General features: G+C 38.3%; 3 protein-coding genes across 3 annotated transcripts; 1 reads left to right on the top strand and 2 right to left on the bottom strand.

Moving 5' to 3' along the window:
* Nucleotides 1-285: 285 nt before the first annotated feature.
* tmem59 (transmembrane protein 59) lies at nt 286-7,600 on the bottom strand. Its single transcript, XM_042498022.2, has 8 exons — nt 7,378-7,600; nt 7,066-7,171; nt 5,065-5,159; nt 4,281-4,433; nt 4,095-4,164; nt 3,182-3,302; nt 2,942-3,059; nt 286-1,025 (listed from the first exon to the last, which is right to left on the bottom strand). The coding sequence occupies exons 1-8, from the start codon at nt 7,531-7,533 to the stop codon at nt 870-872; spliced, it is 975 nt and encodes a 324-aa protein (XP_042353956.1). The 5' UTR covers nt 7,534-7,600; the 3' UTR covers nt 286-869.
* An 855-nt stretch (nt 7,601-8,455) lies between these two features.
* On the top strand, nt 8,456-11,632 carry tceanc2 (transcription elongation factor A (SII) N-terminal and central domain containing 2). The gene is made up of 4 exons (XM_042498058.2): nt 8,456-8,920; nt 9,008-9,149; nt 10,080-10,273; nt 11,161-11,632. The coding sequence occupies exons 1-4, from the start codon at nt 8,822-8,824 to the stop codon at nt 11,347-11,349; spliced, it is 624 nt and encodes a 207-aa protein (XP_042353992.2). The 5' UTR covers nt 8,456-8,821; the 3' UTR covers nt 11,350-11,632.
* Nucleotides 11,633-11,683: 51 nt separating this feature from the next.
* On the bottom strand, nt 11,684-17,776 carry cdcp2 (CUB domain containing protein 2). Its single transcript, XM_088085775.1, has 6 exons — nt 17,710-17,776; nt 17,099-17,446; nt 15,444-15,785; nt 13,358-13,711; nt 12,132-12,310; nt 11,684-11,989 (listed from the first exon to the last, which is right to left on the bottom strand). Exons 1-6 carry the CDS (start codon nt 17,774-17,776, stop codon nt 11,684-11,686), a joined length of 1,596 nt encoding a protein of 531 aa, XP_087941901.1.
* Nucleotides 17,777-19,427: the final 1,651 nt, after the last annotated feature.

Raw genomic sequence — 19,427 nt, 5'->3', positions numbered from 1 at the left:
GATACACATGCTGCAATAAAAATGAGTTAGATAAACAGACTGGAAACTCTGGCCATGGTTGTCGCCGGCGCAGAGGTATAAAACGAGGAAGTATTATGCCCACTGTAATGAAACACCAGAGATGCAAGTAAGACTTTCATTGCAACAAGGAACTTAGTATCATACTGTAGTACGATCATACTACAGTATGATACTGCAGCTACGTTATTGTGTTAAAAACGTTTGTTTACTGAAAGACCGCAAGTCAGCTACAGTACATAACGACAGAAAAAAGTCACACCCATGTCAACACCTTCACTCCTTTGTATTTAATTCAGATCGGTCATTATGAGAACAGTGAAGCAGGAAAGACCTACCATGTGTACCGTCACTATTAATTAGGATTAAGAGCTTAGAATTTTATTGTAAAACCCTATATCATCTGTAAATCACGGCAGTAGAAACATGGAAACAAACAGGTAAAGTCTGCAATATTAGCACAATCTATTTTTACCAAAAGTTGAGGTTGAAACCTGCATCACTTCAAGTCACAAATAATTTCATTTAGCCATTATTCAATAAAATAAGCACACCAACAGGGATCTAACGCACACATCGAAACTGAAGAAAAATCCCCAAAACATATTTTACTCTCACCATCATCACTATACTGTAATGCCTCAATTGTACCAATATACAGAAAAAACACCTTTTCAGTACTCCAATTTTAAAAGCATCAAAGGGAGACATTATATCAGAAATACAAAATGCTCTGTGAGTAGTTACTTCTGTTTAAACCACAAGAAGCACAGGTCTTGTGCCAGAGGGTAAAAATCAACTTAAGATTATTCATAAAAGAGGAAATCCCTTCTCTGCTACAGCTTTGGCGTCTAGATGTCGGACTGGCCCAGGTTGACTTTGGAGGGGAGCGGCCCGGCTTCTTCTTCTTCTGGGCCTTTGGAGGTAATGATCAGCAGGGAGGACGCTGGATATGGAGTCAGTTTCTGTTCCTTGACGTACTCCCTGTCCCCATAGATGCTCAATTTCTGATGGAAAAAAAAGAAAACTTTGAAATATTGTTTTGGGTTTTAACATTTTAGACATTGCTGACATGTATGAGACATTTAAAACCCGTCTTATTAAGACCCATCTCTTTACATTAGCCTTTTAAACATCATGATGAAGACATACCCAACCACACTGCCTGGCTCTACCTGTATTTTATATCAATTTATTTTGTCTTAATTTCATTTTATTTTGTTGTTTGTGCAATGCTATGTTTGTGTTACAATTTTATCATATTGTATGTTCTTGTTGACTTGACTTTTCTTCTATTTATGGCTGTTTTGATCAGTGATGCACGATAATGATTATTTCAACCGATATTGATATTTTACAGCTTCTCATGGCCGTCAAGATATAAATGACCGATAATTTCTTTTTTTGTTTGTTTTTCATTACATAAGGGTATGATAGGCTGAGATGTGATGAGTACAGATTAATTAAAGTTGTTAGAGTGGAACATTCAGGAAGCAGCACAGCTACACAACAGTCCCGAAGTAACGCTTTGTTGTCATCTCTGCATATTTACATGTTATCTGCTTGTTGTTGGAAGGAATCAAACATCAGATATCAATTTATTCTTTCAGCATAACCAAGCTCGAAACTCACTGCATCTGAACTCAAACCGTGTCCAGCATGTCCTCTTATCATGTCCTCTCATCATGTCTTCGTCACACACACACACACACACACACACACACACACACACACACACACACACACACACACACACACACACACACACACACACACACACACACAGAGCAGAAGGAGGCAGCCGCTTACACCGGTGTTCAGCGGTTACTGTAAGCCAAGAGTATGCTAATAAATGACAGTATCAGGGCTGGACTAGACATTTTAGTGCTCTAGAAGAGATTCTGAGACACCGGCGCAGCAGATATTCGGAGACACCAGCGGGGACACCGGCGGAGAATGAGAGAAGAGCAGAACTTAGTGTCATACTGTAGGACGACACAGCAGTTATGTTCTTGTGACACTTTCATAATTTTTGAAGCCAAAGTGCAATCGCCAGAAGTAAGAAGCTAATATTAGGACATAAATGAACTACACGACTGTCACATCCCAGCATAACGAGGCTGTAAAGCTGTGTTCAGCGTGATGATGTTCTGTAGTCTCATTTAGCCACTTGTTAGCATCCGCCTTTTTAAAACACATAAAAGCTTTAAAGTTAATGAGAGGGGTATTAACTGACATATTTTATGTCACAGAACAAAGCATGAAAGTCTCTTCAGCTTGTTTTAACCAAAGACCTTATTTTACACATCCAAAAACTCACTCACTTTGAAATGAGGGAACAGGAGGTACTGAAATGCTCACTCATTTCTGGCTTTTAGGACTAATTCCTGAGGTACTTTAGTGAAAGAAGTATCAAATATTGATATTTTTAAAGTTATTTTATCAAAGTTAGAAATTCTAGTATTGTGAGGACACTAGTCTAAAGGTTACTAAATGTTAGATCTTGTTTGTTTAATTTGTGCAATAAGAAGATAGTTGATATGGAAGTCCAGGAGAATTATAGACCAAGGGGGGGAGCAAGTTAACACCTGGGGCAGCTTTTGTAGCCTGGAAGTCCCAGGTGAGCTTAATCAAGGCAACGACCCTCCCACGTCAGCCAACAGGCTGATTGTTGACCAGGTCACCCTCCAAAACAGAGGGAGGGGCGTCAGATTCTTCTCATCAAACTACCCGCAAGAAAGTGAATATGTGCATTTCCCAAAATGTCAAACTATTGTGTTAACGTCTTCAGGTCACACACATTATGAGCAGTTACCCCAAAAAAGCAATCAATCATTGGGAGCAGAAAAATAAAACTACACAACCCTTATATTACACCGTGGTAACTCAAGTGCCAGGTATTGTTAGAAAAAGCAGAACGTACCTCAGCAGGTACATACTGGTCTACAGCGGTCGCCACAGTGGCACAGCAGATCCAGATCAGCACCAGCACAGACAGGATCAGAGTTGTGGTGAGGATCCACCCTGGTAGCCATGGGTTCCTGAGGAGGAAAGCACAAATAGTAAAAAGTCTGCGTGGCTGGTACTGTTAATGTCACGCTCTACGAAGCAAGTTAAACAATTTAACTCCCTCGACAACGTAGACAAACATGTGCTAACCAACCTTGAAAGACAGCTGAAGAGGTTGTATTCATCATCGAAGCTGCGGTCTCCGGTCAGATCTCGGTCCCTCTCCTGGATTAAAGTGCGATGGTATTCTTTGTAAACTGGGCTCAACCCAGGGACTTAAAATGAGAAATAAAAGTCACTGACATGCACAGATTTAACCTGTTTATGTCCCTGAGTGTATTACAAGAATTATGATTTTTTAGAATGTAGATTAAGAAGGAAATTGATGGCATTATTCTCTCTCTCTCTAATCTTTTCATTGATTTTACACCTGTATTAAGACATTGAGCAAAGGCATATATAAGATGGCAGTGTAAACTGTTCTCTGGCTGACATATAAGGCTTACAACAAGAACATGAAACAAACAAGTTCTGTTAACTCATTCCCTAATCTCCCATTTGCAGATATCCCACCCGCTGTCATTCCACATCCTTCTCACTGGTTACAGACTTCAAATATTTTAAGAGCAAAAATAAACAAATAAGGAAAATATAAAACTAAGTAAGGAAATATATAATTAAATAGTTCATATAAAACAAGATATAAAAGGACAAGTAAATATATAGATAAAATATTATTCTATATAATAAATTTATATAATTCTAAGTTTTCTTGTTAATAAATTCCACATAAAAACCAAAATCATGGATATGTTGGGTTTGTCTTTCAATATTTTCTATTTCATTACCCCGTGGCACTGAAAACTGCATGCCAGATGGTCAAATAGCTTTGTCAAATTGCATTTCCTGGAACAGCTGGACACAGTTGTTTTTTAAGCAAATCTTACTTATAGTAGAAGACTAAAAAAAGCTTTTCTAAAAAAGTTGTGACGCATGTTGCTATATTTTTAGGCCTTTACATTAAAAACTTCATCCTTTGTTTAAAAAAAATTGAACAGAGGACTTACAGCTCTTCTGCGGCTCCTCCTTGTCTTTTTCCTCCTCAAACTGGGAGAAAAACCTGACTTGTGGTTCAGTCTGTGAAACAGAATCAGATTTTTACAGTGTACTTCATGATATTTGCACAGGATGAACTGTGTTGTTGCATACAGATTATCTGATTAGATCGCCCAATTTTTCACTTGGTACGATACCTGGAAGATGACAACTTTGCCATCATCGGCCTGGAGGTAGAACGTCCAAGTGGAAGTGATGAAGCTGTGGGCCTGACTCATCATATCCTCCCAGAACCCTCGGACCAGAGTCAGGGGGTACAGCAGGTGAATCCTCGGCATCATGGCCTCCAACTGGGAAAACAAAAATCAATATTGAGTGTGCTGTTTTTTATTAAGACATCTGCATATAAACACAGACCACTGATACCCCTTTTCCATCAGCATCGAACCGTTCTGTAGTGGTTTCTACACCAAATTTCAAACCAATCAGAGCTTCTCCACCAAAAACAAATTGCTTCAGAACCTGGAAAGCTGGTTCACAGCTGGAAAAACAAAATAGCAGGTTCTTCTTGACCTGACTGTTAAGACATCAGCCGTCGAGTCATATATAAATGCTTGTAAAGAGAGGATGGAGAGATCAAGTGAGAAATCGTCACACAAAAACAGCTTGTGCACTTGTGTCATTAATCACTGGTTCATGCTTGTTATTTTTTTCTTCAATGAATAAAAACATCCGTAATAACAGAACAAAAGTTTGCAAGTAATCAATTTGATCTGTGATTTTAGCTACTACTCTTCATTACTGTGTGCATTGCCTGCCGTTGATGACACATCTGTGATTAAATTTTTTTTAATCAAAACTGGTGGTAACACAAGTTGGTTCACTTGCACCAAGTTTTCCAGAATCCTGAACGGAACCACTTCAAGAACCAGAACTAATTTGGTGAAAAAAGGGGTTTGAGTGATTGTTACATACTTATACCTGCTCATGCCGTTGCTCAGCAAAAGGAAGCTGATTTTGGCAGCCCAGGTTGCATGCATACTGCTCATCAGAATGGGTGTAGGCTTCACGACAGGCTGTGGAAGTTTTGAGGTGATGAGAGGTTAACAGGTGGTAAAACAGGCTTACAAACAGGAAAAAAAGAGACACTGAGAACCACTTATATGGAGCTGGGTGTGTAAATACAGTACCGTGCAAATGTTGTTTAAGCAAAGTTGTTGTAAGGAAGTCTGAACAAAACGGCTCCTTCAGACTGATGTCAATATTGATGTGAAACATGGAATCGTACAACCATAACAAAGGTGGCTCAAACAATATTGAGCTTTGGACATGTCTCGAATGCAACCTGGTATAAAAACACCAGGAGCCATATTCACAAACATCCTGAGAAAACTCTGAGAGCTTCTAACTTAGCCTAATAAATTCTGACAGGGAGTCCTAGCTTAGGAGTGATTTAGAAAAGGTCTCAGAGCAACTCTGAACTGAAAAGAGACAAACTTTCAACTTAGTGAGGAAGTGTGGTTGACCCTATTGACGGGTATGACACATTGTTTTAACAGATGTGATTGGTTGTCACAGACATCTTTTTGTGGGCCTGCGAGGTGCAGACACCCAGTGGAAATGAAACGAACTGTGTCACAGTATGAGACTGTGAAAGCACTGCTTGTGCGATCACACATCGCATTTTTCCAGATGCCGAACATCAAGTGGTGTGATTTCTTTTTTTCTGGCATTATACCGTTACTGCATCGAGTGGGCGATTGAGTGCATTTCTACTGAGTTTGACTGCAAACATTATCCTTGCACCATCTAATATGTGGCATTACATTTACTCACTGTCAACCAGTGTTTGGAAATATTTCTCCCACCTCTTTGTCTTTGCCACCATTTTCTGCTCTGCTTGAGGACTAAGATTATTTATAAATAACTTTTATCTTTACCCAGACCTAGTCATAATTTTAAGGGGAAATTCTTGAGAATTTCAAAATTATATGAATTTTCTTAAAATTTCATCACTAGGGGCAACTTTTGGTACTAGGAAGCTTTGTGAATATGGCCCCATAAGATTAATATTGTAAATCTCATATTGTCTGCCCGAGGGAGTTCAAGACCTGTTAAATGGAAAGGGAGGTCACACCAAATACTTGCAACTTTACCCTTTAAAAGGTGTTTTATTTTGCTATATTTGCATTTTTAATAAGGGCTGACAGATTGTCTGCCTGGCCAATTATCGGTGCTGATGTGTGGCATTTTGACAATTAACTGTATCTGCGTTTTTTCTCATGATAGCCAGTTAAATTAAATTATTTAAAAGGAGCAAAGAAAGCATTACCATGGGACAAACTTTTACTTTGTTAAACCTTAGGGAGCTATTTTTATTTACTCATTCATCCATTCATTGTCCGTAACTGCTTGTCCTCATAAGGGTCGCAAGGGGGCTGGAGCCTATCTCAGCTGTCATCAGGTGAGAGATAATGTATTTATTCGTTTTAATTTTATCTTGACTTTATTAAAAAAAATGCTGGGAACTTGCTGTATTTGATATAGAAAGTTTTGACAAAACATTTGCTAAAGGCATTTAAACATTGTTTTGAGTTGGAGTTTTTCTAAATGTTGACAGAAAGATTTTAATCTTTGTTGTAAATGCATATCGGTTCCAAATATCGGTTGTCGGTCTCATTAGTTACTAATAATCGGTATCGACCCTGAAAAACCAATATCAGTCGACCCCTACTTTTTAATACTGTGTACATATTATTGTATGTTTTGGTTGTATTACAGTAAATACTTATGCATGATCATTATAATTTTGCTAAAATAAGGTGGCCTAAGACGTTTGCACAGCACTGTATGTGGGCTGATTACATATTATGCAGGACCAACTGTTTATAGCTTTACAGCAGGTGATAAGTTATAACATAGAGGCCTGGGCAGCGTACACTCGTATTATAAAATAGGTCAAAGGCTCAGCGCATGGCTTACTTGATTCACAATCAGATTTGGTCTGATTCAGGTCGTCGTTGTCACGAACAAACTGACAAATGGAGAAGAGACGGCAGCCTCTCTGGCAGGCGTACAGTTCCTCCTCCTACAAAACAAACCACAGGACCAGACGACAAACAACCACCGTGAAACATGACGCACTTTCAACTTTTCATAACTCACTATCCTTCACAAACAACATTTAACTAAACAAAACGCGAATCACATATTTAACTACACAGGCCCACTTTTGATTAGTTACCAAACGTTAGCTAGCAGACGTTACTTTACCCCATCGAGATGAGTACTCACCCGAGGATACGTGTGCAAACTATATGTCATTTCACATGACTTGTGGCAGGATGCCGTGTTTCCTAACACGCTGTCGAACACATCTGAAGATGCTGATGAGCTCGCAAGGAGCACAAAAAGCCCAGACATACAGACAAAGCAGGAAAGAGTCCCCATTTTGTCTGCGAAAACCTAAACAAACAACACGCTCCTCTTCCTCCTCCTCCTTAATCGGCCTAGTATCTCGCGAGATACGATTCCACCTCACGCGAGATCCGTAATGTTTTGATATGTTTAAGTTTTCCTCGTAAATTCTTCACTTTTTGTAGATCATCGCTTAACAGTGTGAAAAATTATAGATATGGTTTAGTTACTCTGACAGCTCTGTTTTTGTTTTATTAGTTTTTTATTAGTGTGTTTAATTTTTCATATTTTTGCCCTATTTCTAACATTTTGTAGAAACTTTGTTTTAAGTTATTTAATGAACAAGACTTGAAAATGTGCCCTGTTTGTTTGTACTTATAAAGTTCAGTAACGAATAAAAAATGCCAAACATACCAACAAATAAGTTAATAAATGAATAAACAGTGTGAAGATGCCTTAAAAAAAAAAAAAATCAGAGCTAAACATTTCTTAAAATTAACCCATGTGGAAATAAATTATAGTAGCATTTAGGGTGTTTTTGATTTCCTGTGTCACACTTTTTAATGCACAATTGCATGTGTACTACTTCGTGTTGTCTGTTTATGTTTTGATCAGGTTTTACTAATAAACTGATTTTAAAAAATGCTTTGGTATATAAAATCGAGGAAATAAAGGAGCGTTAAAAGGAACCCACAAAATGAATTAAAGACAGACTTTTTTTATGTAAGAAAAAAGATGTAAAAATAACTTACAGTAAATACTATCTATCACTGTGAGAATAAAAATAATGAAACTACACCAATGGGTTGTTTAATTTAATTTTGTAAATTATTATTCATAATTTATTGTGCTGTATTTGTTCAAATGACTTTAATTTCATGAATTTTGTATCGTGTGCTCTCCGATAGATTACACACTTAAACTTTTTTTCTCACCTTGAAATATCTGGTCCTTTCACTTATTTCCGAATGACCCTGAAGGCAACATTAGTTGGTACTGTTTACCATAGCCCTTTAGCTGCAGCTAGCCCTGCAACATAGGTTTATCACAGTCATTTGTAGTTATAAAAGCAACTATTAATTAGTGGAGTACGGACGAATTACTTAGACCAAGCTAGCGATGCGTTTAATATGTTGATATCGAAAGAAAATCACAGTTAGCTGGGTTACAGGAACCGGTTAGCTAAGTGCTAATCTGAATTAGCATTGCACTGGTGATCTCTGGACCCTGAATCCCCTTTTTAGATCAAAACTTACCTTTAATTACGTTTTATTTTTAAACTAACCAGTCTACAAGATTGGCTGCTGTTTTTTACATAAACATGGATAAGTTTGTAGTGCGTCTTCCCAAGGGAGAAACACCTAAAAAATCAAAAGGCACCGAAAAGGTTTACAGACAAACTACAATTGAGTCCTTACGGGTGAGTTATCAGACCTACATGTGATCAGGCAAAGTCAGTGTTATTGTGTGGCAGATGAACATTCATTGGGTTTTTTATTTTTTACAGAGGGTGGTTGTGATTGAGGACATCATGCGCTATAAATCCATGTTGGAGCTGCCAGATCAGAGCAAAGACAACCTGCTGACCGCCTTAACAGAGCTGAACAAGAAGATCCCGTCCAGAGAGGTGCTCAAGTCCACCAAGATAGGTAAAATAACTAATGCTGAGATGTTCATTTCACAATTTGTTGATATGCAAAGCACTGTTGATTTCAAATGCATAAAAACATAATGTGCAGTAGCAGAAAGTTTACATTTTATTTATTTATTTACTCAGTCATTTTACTTTATTTTCAATGCAGTGAAAACAGAATAAGTGGAAAAAAGAGCAATGATATAGGAACAGAGAGACATACAATGACATTTACAATGAAACACACACAAAAGACAGTGAAACAAAACAATACAAAACAAAACAGGCAATATAGCACAAGCTTTAACAATGGGTATTGGGAATGTGTTAAAAAAAACAAAAAGAAAACCCAGAGATATATCAAAAACATGTATGCAGATGGATTTCCAGTTGTGTAAAAATCCTGTTTTAAGAAAGAAAACATATGCTAATTCCATTAGGGACACTATCACAAGCAACGTTGCTGCAAATCATTGACATAGCTCAGGCTGTGATTATATATATCAAAAAGTGGCATTGTGACAAAAACCTGGTATTTAAAGGGTTAAAATTCAGAAATGATATGATATGATTATGATAAGGGCATATTACGACTGGCAGATTTTGAAAAGCGCATTTTGTCTGCAGAGTGATTGAAACGTGTAATATTAAAGCGGGCCCCAAGGGATATTATTATTATTATTATTATTATTATTATTATTATTATTAACAAAATAGCAGGGTTTAAAAAAACAAATTCTATCTTTATTCTTTTTAGCCTTGTCATTGTCTGAATTAAATTTCTCTGTCCCTTTAAGAGAGTATTCTTCGTATCAGCAGCGCCACTGCTCAAAAGAGTAAACAGCTACCAAAATTCTTTTCCCTCACACATGCCAGGCCCTTTATCAGGTTCACACATTTACACGAATGACTTCAACACATTATGAAAACCTCTCTTTCTCCTAAGGTCACACTGTCAACAAAATGCGGAAGCATCTGGACCCCGAGGTGAGTTCAATGGCAGCAAAGGTTTACACAGACTGGAGGACATTCATCGAGGAGAATTCCAATAAGCCGTCTATTGAAGTGCGCTCCGACAAACAGTCTGAAGGACTCAGGAGCAACGCTAGAAGACTAATGTCTGAGGCCCTGGAGGTCAAGGTGAGACAGAGCCTCTCACTGAAGTCCAATATAATTTGTTTTCCTTCTGTTCAATCCACTTCTAATTTGCATTCTGCATTACATTTGCATTACATTTGTTCTGATGTTTAGGTGATATAAATGGATGGTTAAGTCACAGTGTGTGATACATTTTATGAATGAATAAAACATAGCATGAGATATATTTTCATTTTTGTATGGCATCAGAGATTAAACTCATCAAATTATTTGCAGTTTAATAGCCCTTTATTAAACAGACAATGCGCTGAAGGGCCGCTACGAAGTCCCTTCCTCATGCTGTCTTTTTTAATTTAACGACAAACGTATCATGCCATTAGGGTGTGTGATTTTAGATGGCATGCCAGCGTCACGGAATCAAAAGGCATGACAGGCATGACATTTAACATAACAGTGTTGGCCTCTAGTGTGACATATAATATACACATTAGTCATGTTTTCTAAACAATAACAGTGGCATAACATGGCAATAACAATCATTTACTGTCCCTGTTATATGGTGGCCCATTTTGTCTTGGAGGGTAAGGAGCTCCCAGACCTCATTGTCTTCCCAATTTGTGGACATTTCTGGCCGCTGCTCTTCTTAAAATTAGCTGCTAACTACCACTATCTGCTTTTTTAAATCTCCTGCAGTGTGTCACACACATAACATGTCATCAAAATGTCACAACCTGCCGCCCCTCACCCGGCACTGCCAGCTGTCACATTTCTACAGACACTTTCAAAGCTGTTTCTACCTCCCAACCAAATACCTGTTCAAAAAATTTACTTTGAGAAGAGACAACCGGAGATGCTGAAAAGCGAACATAAGTTGACATATTTTTGTTTGCTTATGTATTTGTGCTCTTCTTGTCTTATCTGATCGGCAGGAGGATTCTGGTCTTATCGACAACATTGAGAGAGAAGTGTTTCACCAGAGCTCCCGGTTAGTCAGCAGCTCATACAGACGGACGGTTAGAGCGCTGGTGTTTGCCTTCAAACACAACCCGGATATCAGAATTCAAGTGAAGGACAACACAATATCAGTCAACCAGCTGGTTTCCAAATGCAAGAAATAACTGATAAGGGAATCGGGCTGAGCCCCCGACAAGTTTTTTAAACTTTTTTTCAATTTTTCCTTGTCATTTTCTTTATTTTTTTGCAAAGAAGATACAAAATACTTTTACATTTTGTGGCACATCAGCAGCCTTACACTGTTTTTATAAATGCATGTAAATCACAGTTAAGAATATGTAATTTATTTCTGATAACGGTAATGAATTAGGATTTTTTTCGTTGATAGGTGCCATGTTTTAATACTGTTGATGAACATTTTTATACAAAATATGATTGAAAACATTACATCTTCAGCGTATGAGTCCTTTCTTTGTGGGATAAAAGCCATATGTATTACTAAAGCAGCACCAGCCAAACAATAGCTATCACCATTAGAATAACAGCCAGTACACAGATGCTGATGAAGACGATATCGCTCAGGTCATAAGGCACAGCTTCTGGACCCCCTGCAATGTCATTACTGTTGTTGTCAGTTTGCTGGGCCTGCTCCTCGAGACGACGCTCCTCTGCTGAAATAATGGACACTGATGCTATCTTCCGCAGGGCATCACACTGCACTCTATATTCCTGCACGTTCTGCTGCTTCCCATCAGAGAAATCAATGTAGAGCTTGTTTACCAGCACAGTGATGTTGCGATATTTCTGTAAGGGATCAGGAGTTATGGTATTAATAGAAGCAAGTCACAAATGTCTGTCAGAAATCAATATCTTTAACAGTTGAAGCATGGTGAGTCATTGCTTCTTATGGTGTACCAGTAAGTGAAATGAGGCTGTAGTTAATCACCTGGCCAGCAGTGCCGCAGTTGACAAACTGAGCGAGGATCTTATATGAGGTGGCTGTCAGCTGGGCTGCACAGGTTGGGTCTCCCAGGTAGATGCTTTCACGGTCCAGCTGAGGTAAGGACTGCTGTGGTATCAATATGGTGAATTCTGATCTTGTGCAGCTTACATTTACAGGGACCACTGGGATAGAAGGTGGAAAAAAGATCTTTTTAATAACATGGAAAAGAGTTATTTGCAGAGATAAATATGTTGAATTTTAAGTACTGAGAGTCTTATCAAGAGTATATTAAGCTGAGAGTTAGGTTGTGAATGTTGTACGCAGTTTTGGTTGCAAGACTTGAACTTACAGTATTAATACTCCTACAGATAACAAACATGCATTTTATATGCCTTTGTGACTGGAGGCATTATGTTTTCTGGATGTCTATTGTTTTTTTCTTTTCAAATTTAGCACAAACATCCACATGGACTTAATGGTGAACTGATTAGATTTTGGTGGTCAGATGTCAAGGTCTCTATGACATTGTCTGTCATATTCTTGTGAACACGATATCTCAATTTCTTCAAATTTGGCACAAACGTTCCCTTACACTCAAAGATAAACTAATTAGATATGGTTGTCAAAAGGTGAAGTCACTGTAACCTTGTATCCATCTCATTCTCATGGATGCAATATCTCAATAAGGTTTTGAGGAAGTTTTCTTAAATTTGGCAAAACAACCACTTGGACTAAAGAATGAACTAATTAGAATTTAGTAGTCAAAGGTCAAGGTGACTGTGACCTCACGAAAAATGTTTTTGGCCATAACTCTTAATTTATACCCTAATTTATTTCCCAATTATGACATCATTTTACTCAAATGTCTTTTACAAAATAATGATAAAGTGATGACATTTTATTTCCAAAAGGTCAAAGGTCAACTTCACTGTGACATCATAATGTTCTGGGGAAAAAAATGTGCCCCCTGCTCAAAATCATATCTCAGAAACAGAGGGAGAGATATTTGGTTGGATACTGAATTGATGAAACTATTTCGGGAGTCCGCCCTGAAACTGTGTTGATTGCATAGATCTTCTGTGCTGTCCAGTTGAAGATGAGCATGAATCAACCATGTTTTCACAGAAATTAATGTAAACTTTAAGTGCAATTTGACTAGTATGCAGAGACATACAACCATGTGCCAGTAATTCTAATTCACTCTGAAAATAAAGCAGATGCCTAATTACCTCCAAGATAAGAAGCGCTGAACCCTCTATGAGCCTCATTTCTGTCTGTGCTGAGGACCACCAGCAACTTGTTGCCCTTAGAGACAAGAAAGGGAGGGTGCTCCCTGCCACACCAGCGTCCCATCAGGGTGTCCGTCTGACTGTCCCCATCATAAACTGCAACAGAGTCGTAGTCACACTCGTCTGACAGACTGTTGCGGTCTTCTAAGTCCATGATGGGGAAGTAGAGTTTGATGCGGTACCCAGCTGCTAGAGTGATGGTCCAGTGGCAGTTGATGTTGTTTGGGTAGATGTTTGGGAAATGTGGACTGCTGAAGTTGCCACTTACAGCTGACAGGACCTGCTGACATTCACCTGTTTAGGTACAATTGGTTAAATACGTTTTTTTTTTTAAATTTGTAATACAGCAAGTTCAGATCAGTAATGACACATTAGGATACTCCATCCACTGTTTGATATGAGTTAGTCTCAGATTAGTAAAGGTTTATAGCATGTATTCAATTGGCAAACAAGATAACTGTCACTATTTAAATAAGTTGGACATTTAGGCACCACTCTCATTGTGTTTAGTAAATATGAAGCTACAGCCTGCAGCTGGCTAGCCTGGTCACTGCACCAGACCAAGGAATCGTGAAATGGCAAATTGTTTTTTTGGTTTTTGTAGATTTTATTTTGTTTTTATATGGATCCAACAAACCAGGCACAGTGCGGTAGATGGTGAGCATTGGAGGTGCTGTAGACAAATTTCATTACCTTCAGACTACAGAGTGATGAACGGATGATGTATTTTTGTAAGCTAACAAGGAAGTAAGCGTCGCACTGGTTCCCTCGTCCATGTGAGCATGCAGACATGAGAGTGGTTTCAATCTTTTTTATCTAATTCTTTGTAAAAAAAAAAAAAAAAAAGTAAAAAAAAACGTGCTTTGGGTTTAACGTTAACTTTCAAAAACAGAAACGATTACACTTTCATTTGTTATGTGGTGAGTTAGTCCAACTTTTTACCCCACACTCAAACATCTTAATTTCGTTTACCATGTCTCTAAAACAGATGATGATTTGCATGCATGTGACATACTTGTGCACGTGCAGCATTGTCTGTATCTGACTGTAACCGTAATGATTAAATATTACTGTATCAAAAAATATTGAAAGGATATTATTTTGGGGTGCAATCAAAGGCCAAGAATTGGTACCCAATTTCTCAAAATAATTTCCAATGGCAACCTGGTAACTGTCCAACCCTGATGCATAATTCCCAAAATGTCAAACTATTCTTTAAAATAAAAATAAGATAAAATGATAATTCCTTTAACTGGAGTGGTCATCTGATTTAACAATAGATTAAAAGTAAATTTCTCATACGTCAACATGTCATAAAATGTGCAAATACTTTTTAAAAAGAATATTTAATAGTGAAGATTAATGATACAGTAAATTATCCTCCTTTTGCAATTGTGTTTTAGGACTTCCATCGTCTTGCAGATTGGTTTATGCTCTGCAAGGTCAATGGGGACAGTCTGTGATCAGCTGTCTAAAAGTTATGCTGCAGCGTTTTAAATGGATTCAAGTCTGTGCTTTGGCCAGCACACTCAAGGACTTTCACTTGAGGGACTTTTTGTTCTTGTTCGTGGTAGAGATGGTATGAGACGTGTGATGAGCTCTGCTTCACTCAGAGATGGTGCTTTGCATCTAAGCAGAGGTGTTCAATTTTCATTTCATCATATGACAGGATCTTTTGTGTCACATTCTGGGTCTTTCATGTTCCTTGTTTCAAACTGCCGGTATAATGTAATGTGTTTTTTTCCAGTCTTTTTGGATTTTATTTTAGCTTTCCCTTTCTGAATAGGCTAATGAATAAGGTTTCTGCAAATAGAGGTTGCTTTTTGCATACTTGAAAGTCTGACAGTTTAATAGTATGTTATGCTGATAACTGTCGCTTTTTTTTAATTTCTAATTCCTGCAGTTACACACAAAAAAAAAACCTCACAGAAAATCAAGGGGTTCAAACACTAAAAGCACTTTAGATTGCATAACAGTGACAAGAGTTTATTTTTAGTATACAACTACTCATATCACATTGTCCTACCTGAGTAATAGTAGGCCTTGAACCCTCGTCCACCAATGTTGAAGTCAGACTTGAACACTACCAGAAGATGGTTGGAGGTGGTTACGATGTTGGGAGGTTTATCCGCCCCGCAGTATTTGCCCAGGTGTCGATGGGTGACTGTCGGGCCATCAAACAGGGCGACAAAGTCAAAATTACATCCCTCGTTGTTTTCCAGCTGGAAGTCTAAGAAAACCAATGTGACCACACTGGTGTTGGACACGTGGATGGCCCAAGAGCAGTCAGCATTGTTGCTGTAGTCCTGAGGGTAGCCTGGACTAGAGATTACACCTGACAGGCCAGTTAGGACGCCGCCGCACATGTCTAGAAAGCATAGAGGGAAAACTCAGATGCATCTTACGTTTTTCTTTTTGAAAAAAGAATAACACTGAAGGTACCAGATAATGGGTACACTAACTTGTAGAGAGTTTTTTTTGTAAAGACAAAAGCATCTGTAAGTTGAACTTGTTTAATGAGTCTCTGCTGTGCGAAATTTTCAGTATATATCTTTGAAAACAGTCATTAACAGTTTTAGCTATGCAAGTGGTTTAACTCTACGGTTGGCAATGTTGGTTTGTGGTCCACCACTTTAGTCCAAACTGAAATATCATGACAACTGTAGGATTAATTGACTATAAGGTTGCTGTTTGTCCCCAGAGGATGAACCCTGGTGATTGCTGTACATTTTGGTGCACATATTTATGGTCCCCCAGTCTTGATTGTACTTTGTGTTTAGTGCTAATCAATCTCGGAGCCCATCGGTTGTCATCTGACGACTTCCTCTTCCATGTGCCAATTATATTTGGCTAATAGAGATTGGTATTCCACAGATACCTGCATTTATTTGCAGTTCATTTAAAATAAAATAAAAAATCTAATATAAAGCCAAATAGTCATTAGACTATAGCGGAATGGGTTTCTAGAAGGGTTGCAAATTGTAAGTACTTTCCTGAAATGATTACTGGTACAATTAATGATAGATTTATTGTTATTTGAAGAAAAAAAATTAAGAACTTTGCTTCTCTCAAACAATAGTAAACGTATTTTCCCTGAATCAAAGCTTACAGCAGCATATTGCATACCAATTAATTGATTATCAATTAATTGTTATCATCTCTAGTTCCTAGACTGCATTTAAGCCAATGTGTTCTGCTTTAACCACACTGTTTACCTGTCATAAGGACGTGATTGGTCAATACCAGTCAGACTACAAATAGCCTACAAACTGAAACTTGAGCACTTACGATACCAAAATCTTGTCCTGTTCTGCATACAATTAGCAGAGTGAGTTTATGGTAAATAAACAAATGTTAGCATGCTAACACACTAAGCTCAGATGATAAACATGGTACATTATATTAGTATAACACAGACATACTAGCATAATCATAGTGAGCATGACAGCATGCTGACGTGAGCATTTAGGTTAAAGCAGCACTGTGCCTAAACCTTACACAGCCACAAGCATGTCTGTAATGTTTCTGTATAATGTTTTTCTGAGTAAAGTGAGTTTAAAAAGGTCAAGAAGTTTTAGCTAAAAGCCATGTATTATGGCACTGCCAGAAAAGAAATCATCTCAAGTTTTGGGCACTTAGCCCACTGACCCCTGTCATGTTGCATTAAATATAATAAAGTACCTTTTCTGTAGCCAACACTGAAACCCCTGTAGGCCACATGGCGGTCCGAATGGAAGATGATGGACATGACATTCCAAGACGAGGTAAACTGCGGAGGAGAGATGTCACCACAAAATGTCCCAAGGAGGTTGCCCTCATCCTCAGATATGCCATTGTAGATCTTGATGTAGTCGTAAGCACAGCTGGCATGGTACTCCAGCTCAAAGTGGTGAAAGGTTAGGAGGACGGAGGAGCCCTCTGCCACCACAATTAACCAGGAACAGTCAATGTTGTAGGGATACAGGCCTGGGAAGTTTGGACTGGAGATATTGCCAGATGGAGCAGAGAGAATTCCTCCACATTTGACACCTTACAATTAAAAAAAATAGAAAGTTTAATTTAAGTCCAGAAGAAAAAAACACTGAATACAATAAATGGCTCTTTCCTTGGGCTCTTTTCTTGCTATTTATTTGACTGTTTTTCAAGCAACCTGATACAACCTCTGAAAGCGCATTACAAGGTGACATTGAACAATCGAGGCCCAACTTTCTCTGTATATACAGTACCTGCAAGATAAAGCACTTCCATCAAATTAAAGCTTTGCTCCATCAAGATAAGAAATAGTGACTCACCTTTTTTAGAATTAGCCTTGTCAACAAGCAGTAGTAAATGAATCAGTATAGCCACCCTAAGACTCATGTTGTTATTGTTGATTCGGCTTTTGTCTTAGCTACAATACCAGCAGAGACAAACAACGGCAGTGTCAGAGCACGCAGCCTTGAGACATCAGCAGTGGTGCCTGTAGAGGTAATAGGACTTTGAAAAATTCATCCACAGCCTGAATGAGAAACGTGATCCCTACCTAGGGCCACGCTTTGGCCTCTTCGCTAAATTTTAATGACTGATATCCAATGAGCATGAGTGGCTTGTCAGGACACTGTTTGGAGAGATGCTATACATTTTTAATGATGGCCACAAACACACAAATACACTCAACAACAGCTGCAAGTGGAGTTGATAAGAGAGACAGGAAGAAAGGAGGGAGGATGATCACATTTGTCACCAATATAAATGGCTTCATTAGAGTGCCGTGAGGGAGAGAAGATCCCACAGCTATTGATGTTGTGGAGTAAGGGGCACTGTGTAAACTTTGTTTTTTCTTTTGTAAAAGCAGCTTGAGCACAACGCACAGACATCAACATCCTAACTTTGAATGGAAATGTAATACTATGAAGAAATGCACAGCTATAACAGATGTGTTCTAAGAATGAAATGATAAATATGTCAATATATTGGATGGTGTACTTTTTTCATATCATAATACCTGCTACTTCATTCTCAATCTTGGAATTAGTAGTTTTCTGAAAGATCAGATGAGAGGAGACTGAGATGCAGCTAGAGTTAAGATTTCTGTTTGTTTGTTTGTATTTACAGACTTTGAACATTACAACAGAGTATTAGTGCAATATAAAGAAAAACGATACAGTTTTGAATTTAAGTCATCATTTTGAGAAAAAAAACTATGATAAATTGGGAAAAAAGTAATAATTTTGAGAAAAAGTCATAATATAACAATAATGATGTACTTCAATGAGAATAAAGCTATCTTATTCAAGAATAAAGTCATAATATTGCAAGAAAGAAACAGGTATTTAAGCAGCCTCACTCCACTAAAACTTTTCCAGATTGTCTTTGCCTCCATGCCTGACCCTCCAGCACTCACTTGCAGTGTTCTGCTGCTTTGGCTACATCGAGAGAGATCGCCATTCTTTCAGCTGTCTTCAGAGCCCCCCGCTGAGCAAAACACATCTTCTGTGTGAGTGCCTCTGGTGTTTATTGCTTTAATGGTATATCGATTCCCCGGCTGTCCTCGTCAATCCCGCTGCCTGCTCCTACTGGATTCGTCTGCTCCACTGCCTGCCTGCCTGACGCCAACTCTGCTTCCTCCTCAACCACAAGCCCTGCCTGCCCCTCTCTCCTTCCACACTCTGTTACAGAAAGGGTGTAAAGTGTTAATTGTTTTTTTTGTTTAGGGGGTGGAGTTATGTAGGAGTCATATCTTGAGGTCACTGCTCCCAGTCGAGTAATAGTTTTGCTGTTTCGACCTTTAATGCTCAGCTAATCCAAATGTCTCCTTACTGTAGCTTCAAATTTAACAGAGTGGTATCAACCTTCTTATCTAACTCCCCAACAATGTATCTCCCGCTGCTCCTTTAAGTATCAACACCACTCTGGTATTACATTAGAGGTAGTCATCTTGCATTTAAATTTGACTTAAGTAAAAGCATTCAAGCATTTGCATTTTAATGTGATCAAAAAATAAAGTACCCGCTGTTAGGAAAGGTTCCTG

Source organism: Plectropomus leopardus, chromosome 12, assembly GCF_026936395.1.
Source record: "Plectropomus leopardus strain MGB_pleo_1.0 chromosome 12, ASM2693639v1, whole genome shotgun sequence".
NCBI lineage: Eukaryota > Metazoa > Chordata > Actinopteri > Perciformes > Serranidae > Plectropomus > Plectropomus leopardus.
Note: the sequence above shows the minus strand (reverse complement) of the source record. Positions and strands in the feature narration are given on the sequence as shown.